This window comes from Euwallacea similis, chromosome 5, assembly GCF_039881205.1.
Source record: "Euwallacea similis isolate ESF13 chromosome 5, ESF131.1, whole genome shotgun sequence".
In the NCBI taxonomy this organism is placed as follows: Eukaryota; Metazoa; Arthropoda; class Insecta; order Coleoptera; family Curculionidae; genus Euwallacea; species Euwallacea similis.
The window spans coordinates 2,017,598-2,043,645 of record NC_089613.1 but is presented as its reverse complement, the minus strand read 5'-3'; the positions used below and the strand labels follow the sequence as shown (position 1 = coordinate 2,043,645).

The following is a 26,048-nucleotide window of genomic DNA, read 5'->3' as shown; positions in this document are numbered from 1 at the left end:
GGCGTAAACTTTCCAAATTTGGTCGAAAAACTGCACGTTCTCATTTTTTTTATTATGATGCTGGTATCCATTGCGATTCTACTAAATCTTGGACATTGGTTGACAAATTCTTCATAATTTTGTACGAATCCATCTATACTGCTTATAATCCCAGGTTGGAGATGAATTTATTAGGTTCATCTTTTCGGTCACCCTAAATGCGTTGAATTTTAAGAACTCGCGTTAGTGCCTCCATAGTTTAATGGTGTCGCATACCACCATTTAGTGAATGATGACGAGGAACCTATCTGAGCAGCTAGCAATGTAAAGAAGTAATGAATTGATGGATAGGCCAGGGAAATTGGAAATTTTTACTTCTAACTTCGAGAATTCGTAGTGATTTTACTCTCGTGCTTTATTTGATTATGTCTCATAACTCCACTACTGCATATTTATCCATTCTCAAAAATCGGTCTCCGAAATGTGAGTGGGACTCCGTGAACTCGTGACTCCTACATGCGATCCCGGACTATTTTGGAATCTTCGGGTATAGAAGATCGAACAGTTATGCATTGGCCTACGATACTACACGTTTACGCAAAGCGACCACAGATAATTGGAATTTTCCGAGAGAATTTTGGCTCTTAATTCATTGAAAGATGCGTAGATAGTTCCATTCTATAATACAATGCTTAAAATTAAAAATTTTTAAATCTACTTGAAGGTTCTTCACAAGATTTTTTACTGCATGTTTATCAAAATCACGAGGCTGGATCATATTTTATTTGCAGCATTATCATATTTTATTTACAAACAGTTGGAGATTTATGGCGCTATATTAATGGATACATTTTAGGTGATAATAATGCGTCTGGTGTGCTGTGATATATAGCAAAGTGGTATTCTGAGAAAAAACAGTTCCATCAGCTTTCTTCAAATTTTATTGTAGTCATCGGCTTCTGTAAGATTTAAAGAAATCTGGTCATTATCATCAAGACCTAACATAACAATAATAGAACATAAAAAGAATACCTTACTACACCTAGCCTCTTTAGAACTTTTCCCATTTGGGTGGAAGTCTCCACTCGGACGTAAGTCATTTCGGTTCAGTTTCTCAACAGAGATAAGTCATGGATTATGATGAATTGTTTTTGAATTTATTCTACATTTTCTAAACTTTAATAATGCCGTCTGAATTTTAGTCTTCGTGTATTTGAACTTGGATTTCCTCTTCCTCACCTTCCTTGGCTTGGGGCTAAATGTTCGCACTATCGTTGTGACGCCTTCTAATTCTTGTCAAATAGAGTTTCGAAGTTAAACAATAAGTCCCTACCAACCATTGACATAAATTTTCATACAGTACGATGAATGTTTAACATAAAAATAAAATTCTTCATTCACGCTTATCAATTTTTAAAAAATCACACATAATTTGGATAGCCAACATTATACATATTATTAAAAAGGCTTCATAAGAGAATAAGAAATATTTTCTATTAGTAAAGAGGAAGAAACTATTTTTTATTCAACATTAACAATATTTATTATTAAAAATGTAGTGGACCTACATGTTCGGCACCTGGGCGATATTTTTGGCAAAACTAGCCTTACGTCTAGCATATTGTTATTCCAAAGACAAAACAAGGTATCTATAATACATATATCATTAATAACAACATAATCAAAATAAAGCAGCACTGAAAATTTATCAACTGCATGAAAAGTGAAATATTTTCGTTCGCCGTTCTGTCCAGAAGAAATTCTTTAGCAATACTTTTAGATGTTTTTCCTTAAATTAAATGAATGTTTATCAAGCGCTTTTAGACGATTACGTTTTATCGTAATCTAAGTAGTTTCTTGTTGAATGTTCCTTTCTATAATTAGATACATCATTGTGGTTTCAGAATCGAATTTCGAAATTAAAAAATTGTTTTCGATTTTTTGAACGAATTCACATTTTTAGCAAAAAGTGCTGTATATTCAAATAATTTTCTCAACATGTAAGTGCTTTACAAATTCTTTTTAAAAAATCTTTGTGGCCAAACATTATTTATATTTACAAGCAACAATTATTAATTTCTTCCTAAATATATGGCTAAATATACATAGGTAGGTACTTACTACTTTTACGCATTATCTTCACTCTCTTTTCCATACCTTATGCACGAATATGAATAGTGGTCACTGAAATAAATTTGGTAAGTGTGCAAATATCAGAGGTATAACTTGGATGAATTCATCTATTGTTAATATAAGATTTTGATGCTAAATAGTAAATGACTTAATCGAGTATACTGAAAGTTTTTTCGTATTGATACAGGAAACTATAAAATATTTAAACAATTAGGCTTCTATTATTAAGATTATCACAGATGTAAGTAATAAAATGCAGAAATTTTCCTTCACCATCCAGTCGAGAATGAGGGTTTCAGGTAATTTTGTTCTGATATCTATTTATGTTTTATATAAAAACTGCAAGATAGCTTGAAAGAATAAAAAATTACTAATACAAAAGTTTTAAAAAAATTTAGTTTTTGTCAAACGTTTCGGAACAGCCTCTACTTAAATATCATTAAAAGTATATTCCATACGCAATAGGCCATCCACAAGGTATATCCATTAAAGAATGTACTATGTATATTACATATAACATCGAAACTATATGCATATGCTACGCATATTCATTTGATGTTCAGAGAAGTGTATCCATTAAAGAATATAATATGTATGTCTGCAATGTGATACATAAATGTATGTACATACAGGATATACTATCGAAAACTTTTCACCCGATTTATTTTGAACTGCGATCAGAATATTAGAAATTGTCGCGACATTTGAATTTCGTTTTCGAGGAGGACATAGTTTAACGTTAAATGTAGATTCACCAAAACAACCACTTTCGCGAGGGTAAATTCAACTTTAGAATCTCAAATGGCGCTATAGATTGAGTACAACCTCCTTTGAAAGGGTTTTAAATTTTGATTGTTAACGTATAATTTTAAAAAAATTTTAGATCACCTAAATTTGAAATCTAAAAAAAAATTAAATTGAAAAAAATTACATGCTGATAATCAGAATTAAAAATCCTTTGAAATGAGGCGTCACTCGACCTAGAGTGCCATTTGAGATTCTAAGTTGAATTTACCCTCGCGAAGGGGGTTGTTTTGGTGAATCATTTGACGTTAAACTATGTCCCCTCCGAAAACGAAATTCACGTCTCACAACAATTTTTAGTATTCTGATTGTGGTTCAAAATAAACCAGATACAAAGTTTTCAATGGTGCACCCTGTATATCTATCTTCAGTTAGTAAGCGAAAAATAGGACTAGTGGCTCAACGCTATCTCCGAGAGTATAGTTACTAGTTTAAATAGAAATTATTCAAGATCGATTATATCGAATTATACCTAGCCTAAGTGTTTTCCAAACGGTCCGATCCAGTGAACCATTCGCATGTGGTCTGGATAATACATAATTTAATGTCCAATAACATTAAACCTTATTCATGTTAAAAACAAACTATTATGCTTTCTTACATCGTATAGGCGAGTTTACACGAGTTTAGCGAGTCAATGAATTTTGTTCGTTTCTCATGCCTTGCTTGAGTTTAATTTTAAAACTTCTGTGACCCAGATAATTGAGATAGAGCTCCTCTGTTTCGGTGAAGTTCGATGGAGGGCTCATATGGATGCAACGTGCAGGAGGCACTTCATCCTCGCTAATTTAATGAAAAATCTTTCGACTTTCTTTCGTAAGTCGACTCGAATTTTCAACCGTGGGATCTTGATGCCTGCTCATGGCTCCCAGAAATTTGTTACGTATATTACTTACGTAACCGAATCTGGGGCAATACATTGCTCATTAGGTTCGAGGTAATTTTGGTACATTGATTGTACTATCATTGAAAACAAAAAAATCTCATTTCTTGAAATGTGTTGGAGAAGCGATACTTACTCCTTTTTAAAACTAATTTTCCTTCATTCAAGCAGTTTTTCGAAATCAAGCTAGAAAGTATAACCAAAAATTGTTGACATGCTTCGAACATAGCTCTTTTATATTAATTGTTACAAACAAGCATTTTTACTACCAATTAAAAATAAACAGTCAGTCGATGTATTTTCTATATACAGGGTGTCCCAGATAAGGATGAACAGCATGGGGATCTCGGAAACGGTAATAGATACAAAATGGTTTAAATTGGGAAAAAGTTAGGCAATTTAAAGCAAATTAATAATCTGTTTTTATATCGACGAAATTCCGAATGGTTACGAAGATATCCGGAAAAAAACGAATTTGGCGGTTTTCGTTTTTTGCAAATAACTCTTATACGGTTATAGTTAGAGGAATAAAAGTTTTACATTATTAAAGCACTTTTTTGAGAACTGTTTAGCAGTGTTGCCAGTTTTCTTGTTACATCCTTACTTTCGGAGAAAAATGAGTAAACTTTTGATTTTCATATGGGCGTGATATCAATTATTTATATTTTCAAAATCGTCATAAAATTCCCTTTTCAGCCATGCATTACATTTAATATTTTTCTCAGAAACTCTATGAGTTATAGCCATTAAAGCATTTTTTGATAAGTAGGCCATGATTTTGACTTATAGTAATGGTGCACATTAAATAAATGAATGCTGTGGAAACGTCAACATTTGATTCGATCCAAGTTTAGCCGCATTGTTGTTATTAAATACATAATTTGAAACAATTATTTTTTTAATTTTAGGGTGATACCAGTAATATATTTATACTTTTAAATAATGTTGACGTTTCCACAGCATTCATTTATTTAATGTGCACCATTACTATAAGTCAAAATCATGGCCTACTTATCAAAAAATGCTTTAATGGCTATAACTCATAGAGTTTCTGAGAAAAATATTAAATGTAATGCATGGCTGAAAAGGGAATTTTATGACGATTTTGAAAATATAAATAATTGATATCACGCCCATATGAAAATCAAAAGTTTACTCATTTTTCTCCGAAAGTAAGGATGTAACAAGAAAACTGGCAACACTGCTAAACAGTTCTCAAAAAAGTGCTTTAATAATGTAAAACTTTTATTCCTCTAACTATAACCGTATAAGAGTTATTTGCAAAAAACGAAAACCGCCAAATTCGTTTTTTTCCGGATATCTTCGTAACCATTCGGAATTTCGTCGATATAAAAACAGATTATTAATTTGCTTTAAATTGCCCAACTTTTTCCCAATTTAAACCATTTTGTATCTATTACCGTTTCCAAGATCCCCATGCTGTTCATCCTTATCTGGGACACCCTGTATATGCGCCTAAGTATTTCAATATTGACGGATTTATTTTTAGAAGTCATTTAATGAGTTTTAATGAAACCTTGATTATCGGATACGCAGGTTTTGTGTATGTTGTAAAGTGTCGGAACGGGTGTTAGATTAGAAGGCAACTGATTTGGAAAATTCCGCAATAGAAAATGAAAGCACTTTCCCCAATTCCCGGCTTTTTCTGAGAATTATCGCGCCTTTCACTCAAATTATGTTCCGGGTTTCTTACGATCCAAGGACCCCCATCAACTTAAATTTCACGTGTAAAGCCCTAGCTATTTTCATAGTTAAATACAGATTGCCCTATCTATTTCCGAAGATGCCAGATGTTAATTAACCATTGTAAAATAGCGACTAAAATCTAATTGTTATAGCTGGTTAATGTCAATTATTCATGGTTAATCTCACACTTAAAAAATAAACCTTATAAAAGCTGAATTATTTTTATTTTGGGGCGATGAAGTAAGTTGTGCCGATTCGAACGCCGGAATCCTTTTATAATTTAAATTTCAAACATTTAATTAACATGATGGAATCTGTATCATATTTCTTAATTTTCTGAATGAAGAGGTTTTATTAGTGCGGCCAAACGATGAACTTTACGTTTAGTCGGTGGTCCAATGGAGTGGCATAACGCATCACTCAATAAGTCTTCGGTCTAAAACTAACTAACTAAAGAAACCATATGGATCTGTCAACAGCGTTGCCATAACATAAATGTGTCAAAACGGAGACTTATTGAGTGATGTGTTACACGTAATTGGATTCTTACAGTTGGTAATGTCTCAAAACAGAGTTTTAGTTGACAAATCATTGATGATTGACGTAAATGGGACTGGATTTGATGGATGAATTCATTGGAAAACTCGGTTACTTAGTCCATCATTGGGGAAAATTTGACTTGGAAACAAATTGGTTGAATTATTGGTTGAATCTTTGTTTTTTTGGTTGAACAAATTTCCTATAAGGCACCCTTTAAATGAAAGTTGTTATTAAAAAATGGACTATTTCGTCTCGAGTTTCTTGAAAAATATAAACTTCGAATTAGATTTTGAGAAAACGTAACGTTGGCGTTGCCGGTAAGGCAAATAAGAAAAGTTCAGAAACAGAACATGCGGGGAAGTTGTTTAACAAGAAAAAGAGTTTCTAAACACGATTGAACAACTTTGCGCAACCAAAGTTATGAAAATCAAAACATTGTTAGATATACACATGAACTGCAATAATAGAGACAGCATATTCACAATAAAAAAAAAAGTTGGATAGAAAATGTAACTATTTTAGGAATCCAAAGATAATTGCGACATTTCCACAATATATCAGTACAAGGAGCTTGCAAGAATATAGGAAAAAAATAGGTATTAAGTCAGCTCAATATAATTTGATGATAACTATTAAGATAATTTCGTACGAAATCTATTTTATTTTCATGTGCACAGATGCCTGTGATGCTATTTGAAAATAGATAGAGAGCAAAGATATGTAATATAATACAGGGTTCTTCAAAATTTCAGGCCAAAAATTAGGAGACTTGTACAGTTTAATGTTCTGGTTAAAAAACGTAAAATAAAATTTTTGCTGATGATCTTTTGTTGAGAGTGCGTAAGGGTTCAGAGTTTCACTTTTTGGTAGATCATTTCCAGAAAGTTGTATTATGCCCATATCTTCAGAATATTTTTTCACATATTTTTCAAATGAACATATTATTTAGGAATTTGTTAATTTTTTGAAATTATAAAATATAGAAAAATAACTAAACATTCATAATTATACGACAAATCTCAAAACGCTTGTTAAGGACACATTTTAACGAAAATCGTAAGGAGAAGGTTTCTCAAGAGTGCGAAAAAATATTTGAACTACATGAATCGTTAAAGAAGAGAAGACTATGGAGAGCAAAAAATTGACTCCTGCATGAAGGCGAGTTTCGCTCTCATGAGCCTGAAGAAATTTATTCTCACTTGAGAAACTTTCTCTCATCTTGGCTCCCCTTTCGAATTGGTAAGGAGTATTTGAATCCACTTTTCCATCCACAGGATGGACGTTGAAAGACGTATCTTTTGCTGGAAAATGGTTTGTATATGTACATTTTAGAATTACTGATATTTATTTAGAGTCTCTGAAAAACAGATGCATGCCCAACTTATGTTTTTTTTAACACCCCAAATATTATAATACATTTTTCTTCTAACATATATTGTGTTTGGTCCAAATTTGACGCGTGTACGTGGTTGGGTCGATTCACCCCTTTCGATACGATAACCGTGAACTACGTAGATCGTGGACTGGATTGATTGATTATGGACCACCCTGAGTTCGCAGTCTCAGAGACACTGTTTTCGCATATAAGAGAAACTAAACCTTCTTAACTTAACAAAGGTTTATTGGTAACATTAACAACTACACAATATCGAGAGATACGTTATTGAAAGAATGTTGACGAGAAGAATCTAGTGCGCACGAGTCCGTGATGAACTAGCGAGAAAAGAGAGCCTCTTCAGTTTCGCACCCTCCTTAAGTACTGATACGGAGGTGTAACACCCATAGACGTACTCCCGATAAGGCCCCATTAGCGGCTTCTAGGCTACCTTGTCGCGTTAAAGCGTAGCACTTAGAGGCATGGTCGCTGGGCTTTTATTGGAGCTCAGCCATTGTATTCGTTTGGCGGTACCTTTAATTTAGATTCGCAATTTTAGTCCGACAAAGAATAGTGCTGGAAATCCCAATCATAAAATAACTTCCCTCAGCCGAAGATGGGTGTTAAGCGCTGGGAATTCCAACAGTATTGCCCAATGGCTGGGGTTGTCCATGGGCGTAACATCAGTTTCGTAAACTCACTTTGAACATTTAAGCTAATAAATAACATAACTATAATCCATGATATAACAATACGTCGCAAGTCCTAACATATTGCCAGCATCGTTTATGATACACGGTTGTTTGTATCACTATAATGTTGTTACAGAATGTCAATACTTTCCGCTATTTCCTTCAAAATTTAAAGTTGCAGTAAATGAAATATTTGAGCAATCGCTAGAGTTAGATTCTGTAAGAAGAAAATAGGGTAATCAATTAAAAAAGAAAAAAAACAGAACAGTGTCATTTTGATAGATTTACGATGTTTAAATTGTTCAATTCAAATTTGTTCGGACTGTTCAATTTGAGTTGACTTTAGCAATCTAGAGAAAAATTTTGATTTTACAAATTTAAAGACCTTTTTGAAAACAATCGTAGCTCAAAGATTTTCGTTGGACCGATAAACTATTAGATCAAATTTATTTACTCCATTCATTCATTTATTTTTTATTTATCCGTACATTCATTCATTCCTTTTTTATTCGTCCGTACATTCATTCATTCCTTTTTTATTCGTCCATACATTCATTCATTCCCTTTTTTATTCGTCCGTACATTCATTCATTCCTTTTTTATTCATCCGTACATTCATTCATTTATTCATTCAAAATCGAAAGGTATACCAATCTTTTCTAGTGGGATAGCTGCGCTTGTACTAAACCCCATAAGGTTTTGCAGAAAATGTATAATATATGTATTCATGAGGAACCTGGCTGCCACCGAGTCTAACACGGATCCCTACTGCACAACACGATTCAAGATGCGGTGTCGGTGTTAGTTGGGTCGATCCGCGACGAGAAACGCGAACTCGTTCGATTTGGCGCGAGATACGAATAACGTTAAACATTTACCAAAAAGTCGGTTTTCGGAAAAACTTAAATTTTTGCAATGGCGGATGGTAGGCCACAATAAACGTCGGAAAGTCGGGACAGTTTGGGATATACCATGGCAATTTCTGTCTTCTCTAATGGTGTTGCTAATTTGATCCTATTCTTGTGTACTTTTATGCCCTTGTATGAATTCGCAAGTAAGTGATTATGTCCTGTAAAATACGATATAATCTTTGTAAAAGTAAAATGAGAGATAAAAGTTTTATAGAGTTTCACTTCTAGCTGCGATTGAAAGGTATAAATTACTCTGCTACACTTCAGTCTTTAATAGCAAAATATTTATAGATCTGCCCTCATTAAACGTTAGTTCTGCTATTGATGTATGTTTAATCGTACTTGCAAAGAAAAATCACATTTCTCAATTTTGACACTTCTTTTTATAGATAAACGGCTAAGCCATTTAAATCCATAATACTTATTATTAACACAATTCATTAAAAAATACCAATTAAATATAGCGCAATATTCAAAACATTAAATGCAATTAATGTCCTCACCACATTAATTTTATCAGAAGATAAACTCATTATTGACACTCTTCTCAGTTTACCGGACTATTCAATATATTAATATTTCCACATTTTTTTTTTGCATTCCAGAAATTAAAGGACCATTAGCTATGCAAAGAAAATAACGTAATGAAATTAAAATTCTTGAATTGAACAAATAATCTAATACTATTTTTATCAACGGAGTATCCATTCGGCATACTTAACGAATATACGGCTACCGAAATTTGATAACGTCATATAGGTGATTAAACGGTGTTGTTTTTTGATGTTACAAAATACTATACCTAGTAGAAAGGTGCTTTTATCAGCAAGGCTAAATCCTTACTTAATTAAAAATAGATATTTCGTTTAACAGCCAAAATGAGGTGAGGGCGAGTGGAATGGAGATCATTTTTCGAAATTCTACCATTACCACTTACAGTTATTTCATATACATAAATGAGGTTTTATGAAAACATAAACAACTGTAATTATGCTAATACCTCGAATTACGAATTATTTATAGAACTATTTAGCCAGGCTGAAGTACCAAGACGAGCTGATTTTTACTTTAGAAACGTGTAATGCAAAATAGTCTTTCACATAGAGAAAAGACGCTTCAATGTTCCATTCTAATCTTCCCATTGTTAACTTCGGAATCGAACCTCTCCCAGTCTAATGCAGAGGGACTTCAAAAAAATCCCAGTAAATTTCGAAATTCCTGAAGGTAAAGTACACTTCAAAAGGATACCGTCCTTTTCATGATCTTTTAGAATTGTAACAACGGTGTAAGTTTTGCTGTGGAATAGGTTTGCTGGGTCGACGTTACCCTTATCTTCCCTACTGAGAAGATATTTAGCATTCTTGAAAATTGCCCTAGAAATGTATACTTCCGAGGTAAAACTACTCAATCCGTTATGCTAACTTCAAACACTTGTGCTTTAGAAGAGTAATTAGAGATTTGCCAGGAAATTTACTTGGAAAATTTGTTTGTTACATCTTATATTACAATAAGAAAAGTGGGAAATTCTACGATTCCTCAAATATGGGGGTATATTTATTATTTGGCCAAGCAACCTCGAGTTTCCTTCTTTGGAAAGGATTTTTAGTCAAATTTGATTTAATTTGAAATAGGGCAACAAACTTTTGTAAAAATTGATATTTGCACGGAGGAACGATCCTTTGGCAGAAAATTTTTGTAAAAATCTCAACCTCGTGCTTTTTACTTAGAAAGAGGGAACAAATGAGGAAAGAAGAACTGCGAATTATGGAAAGTCCATGAAGCGTTACCAAAACAATTTTCTAAAACTCCTGAAGTTCTTCATAAAGTTTTTGTCCGCTTGTTAAATAGATTATATTTGTAACATATCTTCTCAACATCTGCAAAAGGAAGACCGTTGGAAGAAAAATGAACATTTTAAGGCTAAGTAGACAAATATGATTCGCGAACTGGAAACAATTGATATTTCCCAGGAAAAACAGCTTCTCGACCTGAAAGGGGTTTTTAGGTCAAATTTTATGACACAAGGAAAACGAGCCACTCACAATTCCCCGAGTCATTTCAATTTTCACAAAATGATAATATTAAAAAATTCCTAAACATGAATCGAAATCCATCAAAAATATATTTCCGATGTCACTAAGACAATCGAAAATAAATTATATTCTAAGTGTAATTTTTTTTGACGAATTGCGGGCTCAACATTAAATAGAAAATCTCCTAAATTTAGGGGGGTAGTATGTTATTGACCATATAGAATTTGCCGAAATTGAGGTCAGATTTTATGGTAAAAAATGTAACAAAAAGTTTATAGAAAAGTGGATGTGCAAATATTTTGTTACAAAAACAGAGTTTTAATGATAACCAGGTGACAACATTTTTTTTTCTAAATGCTTTCAAAACTGGCTGAGTATGATATCTGAATATCTTAAAACGGGAGTTTTGTCGCGAAAGTTAATTGAACAACGAAGGACTTTAAAGTGTCCCCGAAAATTCGATTCTTCTGTTTGATTCCGAAGAATAACATAAATCGGTGGTCTTTCAAACACTTCAACCCTCGTGATTCTAACTTTTTCGAAGTGAATCTAAAAGTCCCATTTCCTTCATTGAGATCTGTAGTATTTTCCACGGAGGATAGATTTCAAAGGAAGCGAATGAGATATAAACATAGGTAATGACTATAAGTAATGCAATAGTAAATAATTATATACGAAGAACACTTATTCTAAAAAGTTCGTCTCGAAAACGTAATGGTGTGTATATACGTCGCAACCACAAATCCCCAACGAATTATTTTCTGAAATAATATTTAGGATGCAAATAAAAATCCTATCTGCAGAATTTCTATGAAAAAATACTATTATGGTTCCAAGAAACCTTCAAAACTCCAAGTTTATTACTATAATACTATGTTAGTTTTGAGATTTTACTGGATACAAGTTAGATTCCCATTGTAAATCGTTGACAAGGAACAAACTTGCAGACGCGCGTTATACAGGGTGACACCTTTAAAATTTCGCACCACGGAAGTTTTTCTGTTCGTAAAATTAAAAGAGGGCATTTTGTTCTGCATATAGGACGGTAGAACCCCAATCTTAGGGGGTTCGACCCCTTTATAAGACCTATCTTATTTTAAGGGCATCTATATTTATTATACTGAAATCAGTATGTTATGCCTCAAAAGCTTCTTCCTCGAGAGTTTCTACCCTATATTTACTTATATTCGTGTAACTAAAGAGGAAGTTCTAATTGTACGGTTTATGTGGTTTCAGAGAAAAATATGTATATCATATAATACGGTAGTTATAATTAAGAAGAAGTACCACTCTTAAAAAGGATGCCATTCATCAACTAGCGTAGGTATGTTATTATTTAAATTTTCTTCGTAAATTGTAGATGACCTCTGCATTTCGGGCAGTTCACATATATGGCACAATTACAGTTAGATGCCTATCCTTACTGCTACTATAATATTAATTTAATTTAATTACCCAAATTTCTAATAAAACTGATAATTAACGACGATTTTATTGCTAATTTTCTAATCTATTCTACAATTTGATGATGGTCACAATAGACGAAGTGGAACCGTAAACCTGAAATTCGTCTCAACTGTACCTGATATCTCTCTGGTATTACCAGTGAAAACGACTATAATAAACCGAGGAAGGTTAACCAATGTAGGGACAAACATCAAAATTTCAATATTATGTGGTATTACTTCCATTAATTATCACCTACTGAATGGCCTCAAGCAAGTGTAAATACTTATCATTGCAAAGTATTATTAAGTACATAAGGCAGTAAAAGCAGGAATTTCGACTCATTGTACGACTACATGTTTATGTCGATATAATTTATAATTTTCCAGTAGTCTACATACATATGTTAGTAATACGATTTCTAACATCACAATGGGAATTTTTACAGCATTATAATAATCAAAGGCATAAATTTGTTCCAAAGGAATGTGACAGATGTGCAGGTGTGGAACAATGTGGTAGTCCGGGAAATATCTCAGTAGTTTATCATACTATTATAACGTTGGTAGGTACTCCTAATTAGGTAATAAAACTTTTAATAATATTCATGGCTTAGGCGTTTTACTGCCACTGTTAGTTGCCCGTCGAGGTATATTTACATTTGCATACCAACCGATCACTTACTTAAAATAAGTCTTCATTTATAAAAATTCCTAACTACATTTAGAAAGGGTTAGAAACAAGTTTCAGGACAATAAAATTCACAATTGAAACGACTTGGAAATGACCAATAACGCCAAGTTCGGAGAGAGATTAAGTATGCGTCCTTAAAAGGCAAAAGTGGTCAGAATTTTTCCAGGAATCCATCAATGAAAAAAAATTTTTGGTGTTCTCGTTAGTAAAAAAAAAGTTTATGAGATCCCTTGATTTTGGGGCACCCTGTATAATGGAAAAATTTTATGGTGATAGCAGCTAACACATTTCTTCTATCCTCAACCCACACAAAATTTGGCCACCCTATAGATTATGGATAATTTCCCGGCCGCAACTAAACAGAGTCGGTCAAAAATTTCGTTACGGATATTGACGAAAACATCGGCTCTTCGAGTGAGGTAAAATTTAGGATATCCGCAACGCAGATGAAGCTTGGGGCAGTAACGCAATACTTGAAAATGGATATTGGGCAAAATATGTACAGGTTGGTCCACGTAAGATGGTCCACTAACTTATCTCAAAAATCATTAGGTTTAGAAACAAAAGTTTAATGTAAAAGTTATATAGTCCTTTATGAACATTTATTTTTTAATATTTGCAAAGTTTCAGGTTGGTCCAGCAAACCGTGGCGTGACAAAGATACATTGGAATACCCTATATTTTGTTGCGGATATGAATTCTGCTTGTAATCATAAGTATTTTTTTTTATTACAAAATATGGGAAATTTTTAGCAGTTTGTGAGTTAATTTAATTTAAAGTAAAGATCGAAGGACAAATAATCTTCTGAAAATTCTCAATAAATTCACAAAGTATTAATTGAATCGTTTGACAACTTACCCAGTTAAAATCAAAGGGTTGTTCTGCTAGAGAACATTTTTTACAGTGAATTTTATACAATGTGTGAAAAAAATATATCCAACCTTGTCACATTTCAAATGCCTCAAACTCGACATTTTTTAATGGAACACTGTTTTTTTTAATGATTTTTTCTTTTAATTGGTTTTCAAATGATATGTACATATATCTGTTATATAAATTATGTAAACAAAAGAATCTTACATACTTAGCTGATTAATATTATCAATCACTATTTTTTTAATTTACATTACTTATTACGTATTTATCTGTTAACTTATTAGTAATGTATCAATCTACAATGAAATGTAGTTAAAGAATAGAATTTTATAATTGTAAGTTAATTTAATGATTTTTTGATAGCAAAATGTATAAAAATCATGTATGGTACATATACATACATATACATATGTAATTTTTAAATCAGTTTTAAAAAAATGGTGTAAAAAGAATCAAAGATTCATGGAATTCTGAAAAAAATATCCGAAAACCCTAGCGTGCGTAGATTTGATTGAATTTATAAATTAATAAATTTCTGAGGAAACTGAACAGAATTAGATAAAAAATTAAGAGAGATAAAATTTAGATTGCAGATTGAAGAACTTAAGAAAAATATTAAAATTCATTAATGGTGTACAAGCAAGTTTTTCTGAAAGATTTTATGGATCAAGATCAAAAAATGCACTTCCCTGTAGAAAAGTTGGAGACGATCTACTTTCATAACAGGCAACACCTCTTACCTAATACGCACACAAAATTTAAAAGCTTTATCTGCAGTAGATCAAGTACAACAAAATAAATATCTCATTTTTCCTTAACATGTAACATCCTGTAACTTTTTTTTACTTTGAACTAGAGAATACATACTTCAAAGTATCGTACAATTTTGAAGCATCCTGTATATAACAAAGTTATGGTGATCCTGACAAACTTATGCTGATGCAAGTGACAAAAATCTGCGTTAGTATTTCATAGGTACCCTTCCCATCGTCGTTTAACCGCCTTGCATTGTGAAAACAGAAAAGCCATTTAATTGTACCTTCAGGGCACACCTATCTTCAGTTTAATTGAAGCATATAACTGTTGTTTAGGCAATTCTTCCGTGTATTCGCATCAGATTACGATTGCGCTATCCCACTAACAGTTAATTTAAAATTCTGAACGTTTAGTCACATTCTTCTTTATATCAGGAAAAATAGACTTTTAGATAATAATCATCACTCTCATCTAGTTTTCAATTCTAAAATGCATCCAACTACATTGCAAACTCTAGTTTAAATCAATAGTAATGCTTTTGTATCATTTAGTACCAAAATTTTGATATTAGGCAGAATGATGTTATTATCGAGATTGAAGTAATATATTTGGATATTGAGAGAATTGAGTAATGACACAAAGTTTAGGTAAAATAACAGAAAGGCAAACAAAAATAATTATCATTTAAGGCCTAATTGCGCCATTACCGTTTAAGTGTAGTTCAGCTAAATCCAGCACTCTCATGAAGAATACATTCATGCCAAAATTAATTCGATATATGAAATCAAGGAATTTTTGTGAGTACCGGAAATTTTCGAGAATCGGGATTATCTAACTCGAGTTTAAAGATTACAGTGTGTCTGAGTCTTAAACTTTAAACCGTGTTTATTTATTTTTTTAGGTTCTACTACACAAAATAATGGATCTCTTCAGTATCACTACGTATGCCCCGACAAGTTCGAAAACGTAGGTCGCAAATGCTACCACTTCAGTAACACCACCGCGACATGGTTTCAAGCTTACTTTAGTTGTAAGGATTTCGCAGAAAGCAATTTGACTGTTGTCACTCAGCGTTATGACCAAAGACAACTGGAACATTATTTATTCAAAACGAGGAACCAAACTCGGGGTAAGTTATTACAACTTGATAGTTCTTGGATCGCACTTTTGTAACGTGCGCCTTAATCCACTAATACACTGTAAAGAAACAAGAGAATTTCCATAAGAACACTGAATTCAAAGTTTATGAGTCAATTTCTCCGTTTCCACGAAACTATCTTTTTCGGTGTTAAGTAAGTATGTAGACAAACTTTAAGTTGAAAGTGAATTTTGAACTTTTAAGTGATTCTTCGAAGAATTTTAAAATAAAATCTTCGTATTAACATGACCGTACAAGAAATAATCTAAAAGATTCATATCGGGTGATCGAGGAGTCCATGCATGCAGTCCCACTCTTTCCTTCGTTCAGAAATTGACGCACAATTTAACTATTATAAAATGTGATGTTGCATCATCGTACACGTAACACATCTTTTAACTAGTCCTCGACTCAACATCTTCTAAACGTTCAAGAAGATTTTACTAAAAAAATGTCCTCTTCGCCATCAAGTCTTTCTGAAAGAATGCAAGGTCCAATAAAATGGTTACCGATGATTCCAACTCAAATGTTGAGAAAAATTTGTACTTTCCGATGATTTTTTCATGAAACATCGCCGATTTTTTACAGCATAATTACGGTTATTGTAAAAATTAGTGATGATGTTATAAGAAAACAAAGCTTTATCTGCTAAAAACACATTAGTTCGGACACGCAATGTTGCTGCTATTTGAGTATTGCACACGTTGCATATAAGGAGCAAGTTGTTGAGCTTTTAAAATTTGCCACCTAGTTCTACAATTCTCTTTACAATGTGTAATATTTAGTTCACAAGCAATTTTCGAGTACTAATTTGAGGGTCTTTTTCGATGTTATTTATGACAGCTTCTCCAATATTAACTATTCGAACTGTTGCAGGCCTTCCAGGAGAATACATATGTTGTTCTTGTGAAACTGCCAGTATCACACATTTTTGCGACAATATCAATAAAAGTTTGGACCTTTGGAAACACTCAGTGGGGAAATCGCGCTTGAGACGTTCGTCTTGCAGCTTAAAATTATTCTGAACATTTTGTAGAAAATATGCATGTGTGCCAGTTCTGCATTGGTAAATTGAACCATTTCCCACAACCTACAATTTATTACTAAAAAACTTATTTAAAAAAAATTTAATACTCAAAAAATTAAAGATGAATCATTGTCAGGCCTTTAAAATGTATTATCAATAAATTTTTCGATTTTGGTGGTTTGAAAACACGTTTGTTGCTTTTCAAAGCTGTTTCACATTCATCGTATTCTTGTGCATTTGCACTTTAGGCGGGAATTATAGAGTGTATTTAGATATTTCGATACCAGAAACTCAAACTTCAAACTGGTTTTTTTCAGAATGGTAACTTTTACAGGAAATACAGAATCATTTTTTTTATTCGGAAACGGCATACACTAAAATAAATAAATTAAAATTTCAATACCCTGTATATCAAAAACTTTTCTCCCATTGCGGATTCCTATTAATATAAATTTCCTACCTTTTTATTTCATTTTCAAGATTCACTCCTCAAAGTTTGTCTACATACCTAATTAACATCCTGTATTAGCTATATAGGATGCAAATTTTGTTTTGGGATTACAATCATATATGTATTATTTCTGGTTCCACTTCCATTATTTTGAAGGTTTTAGGTTCAACTGTAACATAAATAAAATGAATATTTAATAACATAGTAAAGCTTATGGGAAAACCGTCTGGCAACCATTCAGTGTGTGTTCCGGTCACGACTCAACCATAAACCCGTCGAATAAAAAAATGTAACTCTTACGTGCTTGGCTTATGGATAAGTTAGAAGCAAAATTGGATGTATTTTCTAGAGGTTTGAAACGTTTTTCATTTTGATGATTCGGGGTAAAGATATAAGTTGTATCTGTATTCACTGTAGGTATAAAAAATATCGCAGAGTGCCAACATAAAGTCTAAAATCGGTCTAAAATACGGAGCTTACATTGGATACACTTTTTACAGTTGAAAAGAGGCTACAACCTAAAAAAAATGTGAAACGAAAGAAAACAAATTTATAATATACCATATTAATAAAAGGAAGAAATCGTTTTCGAAGGAACTGTAGAGAAAGGAGATAATTAGCTTATGAGGCAGAAACGAAATGATCGACTTCGAGGCAAATATTAATTGTATAAAAATAACAATAAAAAAGTTATGATCCACAGCCCAAGAGCTAAAGAACTTTATATCATTTCATCATCTATCTCTTTAATGAAGGGCTGTACCAGAAAGCTGCAAAAATAATAGTAGGGACTTCTATTTCACTAGGTGAAATCTTCACAATACACCTGATCTGGTATTTTGGGACAATATTGGCTAGTATAAAATTAACCACTAACCCTTAGGGTAGCCAACTGCGCTTGCAACTTACCCTACAAAAATCTTAGGTTCCCAGAACCTCTGTGAAGCATTACTTCAAGGAAAGCTGGTTCATTTCATACTTTTTATTTGTTTTTAGCTTGTGTTTGTAGCATGCGCTCTTGTTTCTTCTTCTGTTATCTTCATAATAATGTCTCTCCATATGTATGTCTACGCCTTTTGACTCGAGTTTTAAGCATGTGCAGATGGTGGGTATGGCGCTGTTATAAAGTACCATCAATTTGGGAATTCTTGCTTGTGTATTTTTTGAAGAAACCCTCCAAACATACTATGTACAGTGATTGTCTGTATCATGGAGGGTTTTGTTTCAGCATGTCCTCAGACAATATTGAAGGAAAACGTTTTGTTTTTTGGTATATTTTAACATTTTTGAAAACGAAGCATTTGCGGACATTTGTTTATTAGACATTTTCCACTTGAAATGCGTCCAGGATTACGCCTTTAAATTTTCTATTCGTAGTTAGGAATCACCCTGTGTATACTATACATAGTACAAATATACTTACGGAGTCGCTCTCGCAATGTTACGCTCCACATTTACTCCTTCAATGTTACCATCTTACTGCCAACGCCGTTAAACTTAGTCTTACAATTAGATCAGTAATTTAAATCCTCGATACTCGATACGAAATTAAGGTCAGTCTGGCCATATCGTTCTTCGCTAATGTTAACAAGAAGCGAATTCAATGAATGAGATTCCACATTCTGGAATACGCAATTAGCTCTGATAACAAACAAAGTTAGTCTGAAGGATTTTTTGATGGGATTGCGTCATGTCAACCTTGCCAAGTCTGTTGTCAGGGTAATAAAATAAGTGCAAGAAAAACTATGTATAATTTCAGAGACATTTGCACGAATGCAAATTAGGGAACATGTAGTGCACGAGAGCCCTTTGCTGCACGAGTGCAAAGTTATCAAAAATTATGGATTCATTTTCGTTGCACGAATTGAATGTAAGAAGAGAATTTCATGAATCCCATCCTCAAATAATTCTCTTGGAAGATTGAAATATTTTAGTTTCTTGCAACACTATTGGGGCATCCAAGGAAATTATGGTGATCTCTCGGGTTTAAAGAAATGCTAAATTAGAAGAAAGATTTTAGTATAACACTTTTGCAGTTGGAATCCACAGATACCGTTCTAATTTCTGAGTTATTCAAATGATATCAGTTAGAATTACGATTTTTGTAGTTTTAAATGACACGATACAGCTAGGTTTCCATCAAAATAAGCCCTATTTGATGTTTATTAGCAGTAGGCGGATGATACTCCTGATACTATTAATAATATAACAGTGCCACTTTCAATAACTGAACGGGACTTCTATTTTAAAGTGCTATTAGATTAACCCAAATTAATATTAAAGAATGTGAACTTGTGTAGCTAGAGCTTGCCAGTAAATAATGCTGAAGTACGCACTTGCATTTTTATACCTATCAGCACATAAAAACCGTACTTTTAAAATATTACCATTTTGTAGATAAAATTTTCTTCAATCGCATCTTCAAAATAAGTCGTTTCGCAGAATATTTACTAAAAATAATAAAATTTTTATTCAGTACGAGCGCTGCTTATTTCGGTCATTACTATTTCGGTGTGTAGGTCGTAATTCCTATTTTGCCTCTAGCTAAAGAATTCGGAAACAAACAATTTATTGGAGTAGGAACGATTTGGGTCCAACACAATTTGCCAAAGCATGATTTAAAACAATTTTCTTATTACTTAGCACGCGAAGGAGCAGGATATAATACGCAATCAGCATAAGAGAACCTACACTTTATCAATATAATATTATAGCGTTGAAAGCTAAAGCAAAGGCCAGAGGCGTACTCAACACAATAATTCATTCTTGAAAATGTGAGCCAATTATCTTAAGATAATTGTAAGATTACACTATTACGTAGAGGAAGAAAAGAAGGGCTAGATTCCCGAATCTTGGGAGTAGGGAGTATTCCTTTCCTTGGGAGTGACATTAAAATCATTTAATCAGTACAGTTCAGCTGTGTGCAATCTAATTCTTCGGAATTCGCAAAAAATATTTCCCAGATTTGAGAACCTTGCTCACTTTATTGGTTCCTTGAAGAATTGCGAAAATTATCCTAAAAACTACAGGAAGTTGTAAGAACTGGTTAAAAAATTGCTAATAAATTTTAAATAATTAATTTCTTCACTTCCTCCATTGAGCAGTTGATTAAGAAAACTGCAGCCAGGGACAATTAAGTCAACACGGTTGTGCCTTTTGAGCGCTGCCGACAGTTGACCTGATTAGGGTTTCTCCGCACTTTTTAGTTGATAAACGAAGTAATATTAAGGTTTGTTATACAATTCGGAATTTTTTTCTTTTTCAGTGCAAAATTTGTCCTCATTCTGGGTAGGGGGTTTCAAAGACTGGAAGCAAAAGAAGTGGATATACACTGACGGATCTTTGATGCAATTCCCAGCATCGAAAGAGATCCATTTGAGCGACCGAGACAACTGGACTTGTTTACTTATAGATTCTCTTAAGAAGAGGTATTACATAGACTATAATTTTAGATTTTACGATGATGAAAGCCTTCTCGTTAGATGGAGTGCCGACAATTGCATGGAAAGAAGACCGTTCATCTGCGAAGCTCAATCGGTCGTCTCTGTCCTACTGAGCTTTTCCGATAAAAAAGTAAAACGCAGAATTACCATCGATGAGTGCGTAAGCAATCACTATAAACTGACCAAGAAACAGAGAAAAAAATGCATGAAATTACTTCATGGGAATGACAAATCAGGCAGGAGCAATGAGCCGGCAGCAGTAAGTGAGTAGTAGTATTAAATTCTTCCAAAGATATAATTCATTCACAATTAATTCATGAACAAATAGTAATTACGAGGGTGTGTCAAATATAAACGGGATTCGTTTCGTATAAAATTCTACCTTCATTTAATTAAGCTTAGAAGCATACATTATTCTTTTACATAGTCTTTCGCCCTAGAACAACAACTTCCCCTCGGATTGGGAACTTTTTTATTTGATCATCGTAGAAACTCTTTGAACATTCTTGTAGCCATTAGAGCACAAATACTTCATCGTTGTCGAAATGTTGGCTTTCAAGTGCTTCTTTGAGAGGTCCAAAACGTGGAAGTTGCAAGGGGACAAGCCGGGGCTATATATAGGGCATCCAATTTTTGCCTTGTGATCCTCCGATAACAGCCGATATATTGTCCACCAGATCTTTCACGATCTGGCGAACACTCCCATAACTGATGTTCAATTCCTCAACGATTTCCCAGAGAGTTATGCATCGATTTCCTTCCATGGGATTTCGAACTTCCTCACTGTAGAGTTTGGTCATATCTGTTTTTGAGCAGTGAGCGTGGCTTTTGCTGTCAACCTTTTCACGCCCTTCCGAAAATTCTTTGTACCATGCAAACACACGTGTTATGGACAGTGTGCTGTCCTCGAACTGTTCCTGCAATCCCCTCAAAATTTCAGTAGGATTCGTCCCTTCCTTGACCAAACACTTCATTATAATCCGTTGCTCCATGGAGACATGCACTTTTGTCTTACTCATGGTTTCTTTTCATACCATAAGTGGCTAAAGCGACTTGCGGTCGATTCTCCCCTCTTCCTAACGCTGCAGATAACTGCCAAAACTGCGCATCCTCGTGGTTATGGATCCCCCGTAATTAAAAAAAAAAATTAGTCCCGTCTCTATTTGATACTCCCTCGTATATCACTGCCTTGGACGAAACAATAAATAACCACCCATCAGCATAAAAAACATTAATTTTCTAGATGATTTGCTCGTTTAACTAGACAATAAATCTAATGGCCACTGAGTAAAGCTATAAAGTTCGCAAGGTATGTCGTTGTTTGAATGCATAAAGATAAAAATTTGTCATCCGAGAATAGGGCGTACATTCTAATTTAAGATCGTAATTAGAGATACATACGTAGGAATGCTGGCACCTCTTTAATCGGCACAGATGAGCCCCATTCAAAGATTGAACAATGAGCAAATGTGGTTGTGCTGATGGTTTATCTAGTGACACATTGGCCTTTTCGACGAGCATTAATTCGCGGTATTTGACATGTCAATAGAGGTTGCACAATGCAATAAAAATTATTTACGCATAACAGACACAACAATATTTCCTTCTATTAATTCAGTGAACATTCTCAGTAAACAGCGAACTTTTAAAACCCATAAGTTCCTCAATTCAATGTAGCTATTACATTAAGTAGTTCAAGGGAAGTTCGTTTTATTGCAGGCAAGGAACATAAACAGACTAAAATATTTACTATGTAACAATTATTCATTTGTTGAGTTTGTGAAAAATAGGTATCATTTTGAATGTCACTTAATCAACAAATTTCTCCGGGTCGCTTGTTTCACATATCATGTTTATTGTTCGAAATAAGACAATATCAGACTTGTTTTTGATTTCAAACCAGTGAATGAATGAATATTTGACTGCTCCATTGACAATTTAAGAATTGCATGACTTCTTCCTGAATCGAAACAATAACTCAGTTTACCTCTGTGAGATTACATCATCGAGGGCTTCATTTACATTAAATAAATAGAACAAATTTGAATAAACGCCACTGAGGAGTGGCGTTTGTGGTCAACGTCACTGGCAAAAAATAGAAAAAATCTATTCAAAAGATAATTTTAGACCTTGATAATTTGTTTATTTATTATTCCTCTCCGAAGTTATTCGACCATAGCAAGAAACTCGAAAATTTGCCAAAGTTTATGACCTTAATAAATTTTTATTTTGCGCTTTGTTAAATAATGTAAGCTATGAGGCTGAGCAAATACACAGAGAGACCATAATGTATTATCGGCATGACTATTTTAAATTTGCCACGAGAACCGAGATTATTTAGTTCAGAAATAATTACAAAATGAAATAAGAATATCTTCTAGAGTTCGGCACTTGCTAGGTTAACCTGGTCGAGAATGCCAACAAGAGTCTTCGAGGTATCTTCTAACTTTGATGCGTTGATATCAATAATTTAATGACTTCTAAAAAATGATCTAGAATTTTAAAAAATTTTGACAACTTTGGATAATCAAAATTAACCCAATGACTTGCTCTGGATCATGATTTTGGGTTGAATGCTGGAATATTGCAATTTTCAACAATCGATTTTTACCTGTAAATAGATCTTAATTGAATTTACGTTTGTTTTTTAATAAGAAGTCTGTCGGGTCTACCAAATCAATCGATTTCGCACAGAGCTTTTTTAAGCGTTTTCTAACTACAAACGATCAATTTATATTGCGAAAATCCGTATGAAAAAAAGATACAATAGAGAGATGGGCCTTGAAAACCCAAGTGCTACGATGGGTTTTCATTGCTGGGCCATCACCAATGCATTCAGAACAACGCCAAGAGCAGCGTTGCGCTTTGCATGAATTGTCGAAACTTCCAATATGGATTAAGAGGAAGTTTATGAATTCGCATAGAAGAGTGGGCAAACAGCGGAAGCAAACACTAGGCTAAACCGGTCATTTTATACAGGGTGTTTCAGGAAGAAAGACGTTTAAGTTGAAGGACCATCTAAAATGTAGTTAAATGCAACCAAATGCCTATGTCTCTAAGAAAAGTCAGACCAGGGCCCTTATTTTGGCTGCATTTAACTACATTTTAGATAGTCTATCTTCCTTTAATTTTTGGCCCTGTCTATCTGAAACACCCTATAGAATTGATGATCCCTGGAGGGGACATTCGAATCGTACTGTTGAACGCGGAGGAGCAAAGACTAAATGTTTTTTTATAGCTGAAGCAGTCGTTTGGAATGAATATTCAAAATAGAGAGGAATTTACGATGGAACTTCAGTCAAATAAAGAATGGACATTCTCCGCCAGTTAAGCAGGTCTAAGAACTATCATGCACGTTCAATGCTCATTACATCAGGCTTACTCATCCGATCAAGACTTTCTTCTTCATCGTAACTACTAATCAAACCTAATTTTTTTCTGACTTTCTTTAAATCTACCATAGTTGCATACCAAATCTAGAAGTTCTTATACCCATCAAATTTTTTTATGTTTCTATGGTCCCCCTTATTTATGACTCAGCTAACGCACTTTTCAATCACATTATTTAAGTTTCATTTTTTCTAGTACAGCGAGCAAGACCGGGATATCAAGTGCAGCCCACTGTTGTGAAAGCAGTCAGTCACATTTGCCATCAAAACTGGATGGCACTGGGCAATCAATGTTACCTTTTCAGCAAAGAGAAAGCCACATGGTCAGATGCACATTTCAACTGCAGGCAGATAAACGCCAAGCTTGCTATCGTGAGAACCAAAACTCAGGATCAGAAATTGAGGATATTTTTAAATGGATTTACAGGTCGGTTTTAAATTATTCACCCAGTCTGGATTTTAACTTTATCATTTTGCAGAGAAATCAGAACGTTGGATTGGAGGACGATACAATACTAAAATCAAAGAATGGATTTGGGCACTGAGTGGCAAACCTTTAAGCTACAAAGGTTTCGCTCAAGAACCATCTTCGAACTCAACTGACAGCTTGGAATGGCAGGCTATTGTAATGGATCCACAATATGCTTACCAGTAAGTTCTATTGGATGCTCCTATCAGCTATTTGGCTATCTTTGAGATCCGTAAGAACCAAGACTTCATTAACCGATCTTTTTCATTCAGATGGAGTCACAGAAACGAGCTCGATCGTCACCTTTACATTTGCCAAGTTAAAGGTACTCCAGTGAAGCGATTGAGCTACCCCAGAGGATCTTCAGCCACCATACAGATTAACCACGATAGAGGGCATCCACGGAAGCAGTATGAGGGCAGGCCTAGAAACCAAAATAATAGACGTGCTAATCGAAATCATAGGTCTTGAATGTTTTGTCTGAAAGGTGTCAAATCGAGACCTTCGTGTATAGGTGTTAGTAGTTCGTGTTAGGTCTTGTGCAGCTTACTTCGCTATACGTAAATAGCATCTGGTGATGAGTTAAGAGCATGTAAATGCGATAACTACTGCAATAATAATTATTTTTATTAACTTCTGCAAGGACAAAGTGTATCGATGTATCAGTATTGGAAACGCATTTTTATTCTGGCTGAACGTATACCCCATGGAAAACATGTCAGCTTATAATAGTTTAACATTTATATACATTTGAATTCTATAGATAAAACCCATAATTTATACTCTAATAGACATAAATATTTTTAAACAGCTTTTATTGACTAGATCCAAGAAATTAAATTTACAGACCTCTTATGAAAAGTATAATCAATCCTTCCACTTTCTTTGTGAGTTACATGAGTGGGTTGTCCCAAGTTACTACACTTCAAACTTTGTGTTTATTATCATCTTTATTATTAATAATTAAATAATAAAAGTAACAAAATAATTACAACAAATACTTAAAAATATCACCATTAACTCGGGTATAAACTTGGCAGCGTGAAATAAGCAAATCGTAACTGCCTGATTGCATATTTTGTTTATTTTGAATGTATTCGACTACATTCATTATTCTTTGCATTTATTGCTCATGCTATCTATTTCTACTGCATAAACCAATTGTTTCATATGCCCCCATACAAAATAATCCAAAGGATTTAAGTCAGGTGATCTCGCAGGCCATAGCACTTGACCACGCCCACCAATCCATCTCCCATTAACAATTTCATTTAGAAAAATGACAACAAAACTGCACATTTC

General features: G+C 33.6%; 1 protein-coding gene across 1 annotated transcript; it reads left to right on the top strand.

The window, feature by feature from the left end:
• Nucleotides 1-8,849: 8,849 nt before the first annotated feature.
• Nucleotides 8,850-25,554, top strand: LOC136409315 (C-type mannose receptor 2-like). The gene is made up of 7 exons (XM_066390743.1): nt 8,850-9,167; nt 15,731-15,958; nt 20,711-20,873; nt 20,928-21,151; nt 24,474-24,704; nt 24,757-24,928; nt 25,019-25,554. The coding sequence occupies exons 1-7, from the start codon at nt 9,086-9,088 to the stop codon at nt 25,215-25,217; spliced, it is 1,299 nt and encodes a 432-aa protein (XP_066246840.1). The 5' UTR covers nt 8,850-9,085; the 3' UTR covers nt 25,218-25,554.
• The last annotated feature ends 494 nt before the right edge of the window (nt 25,555-26,048 follow it).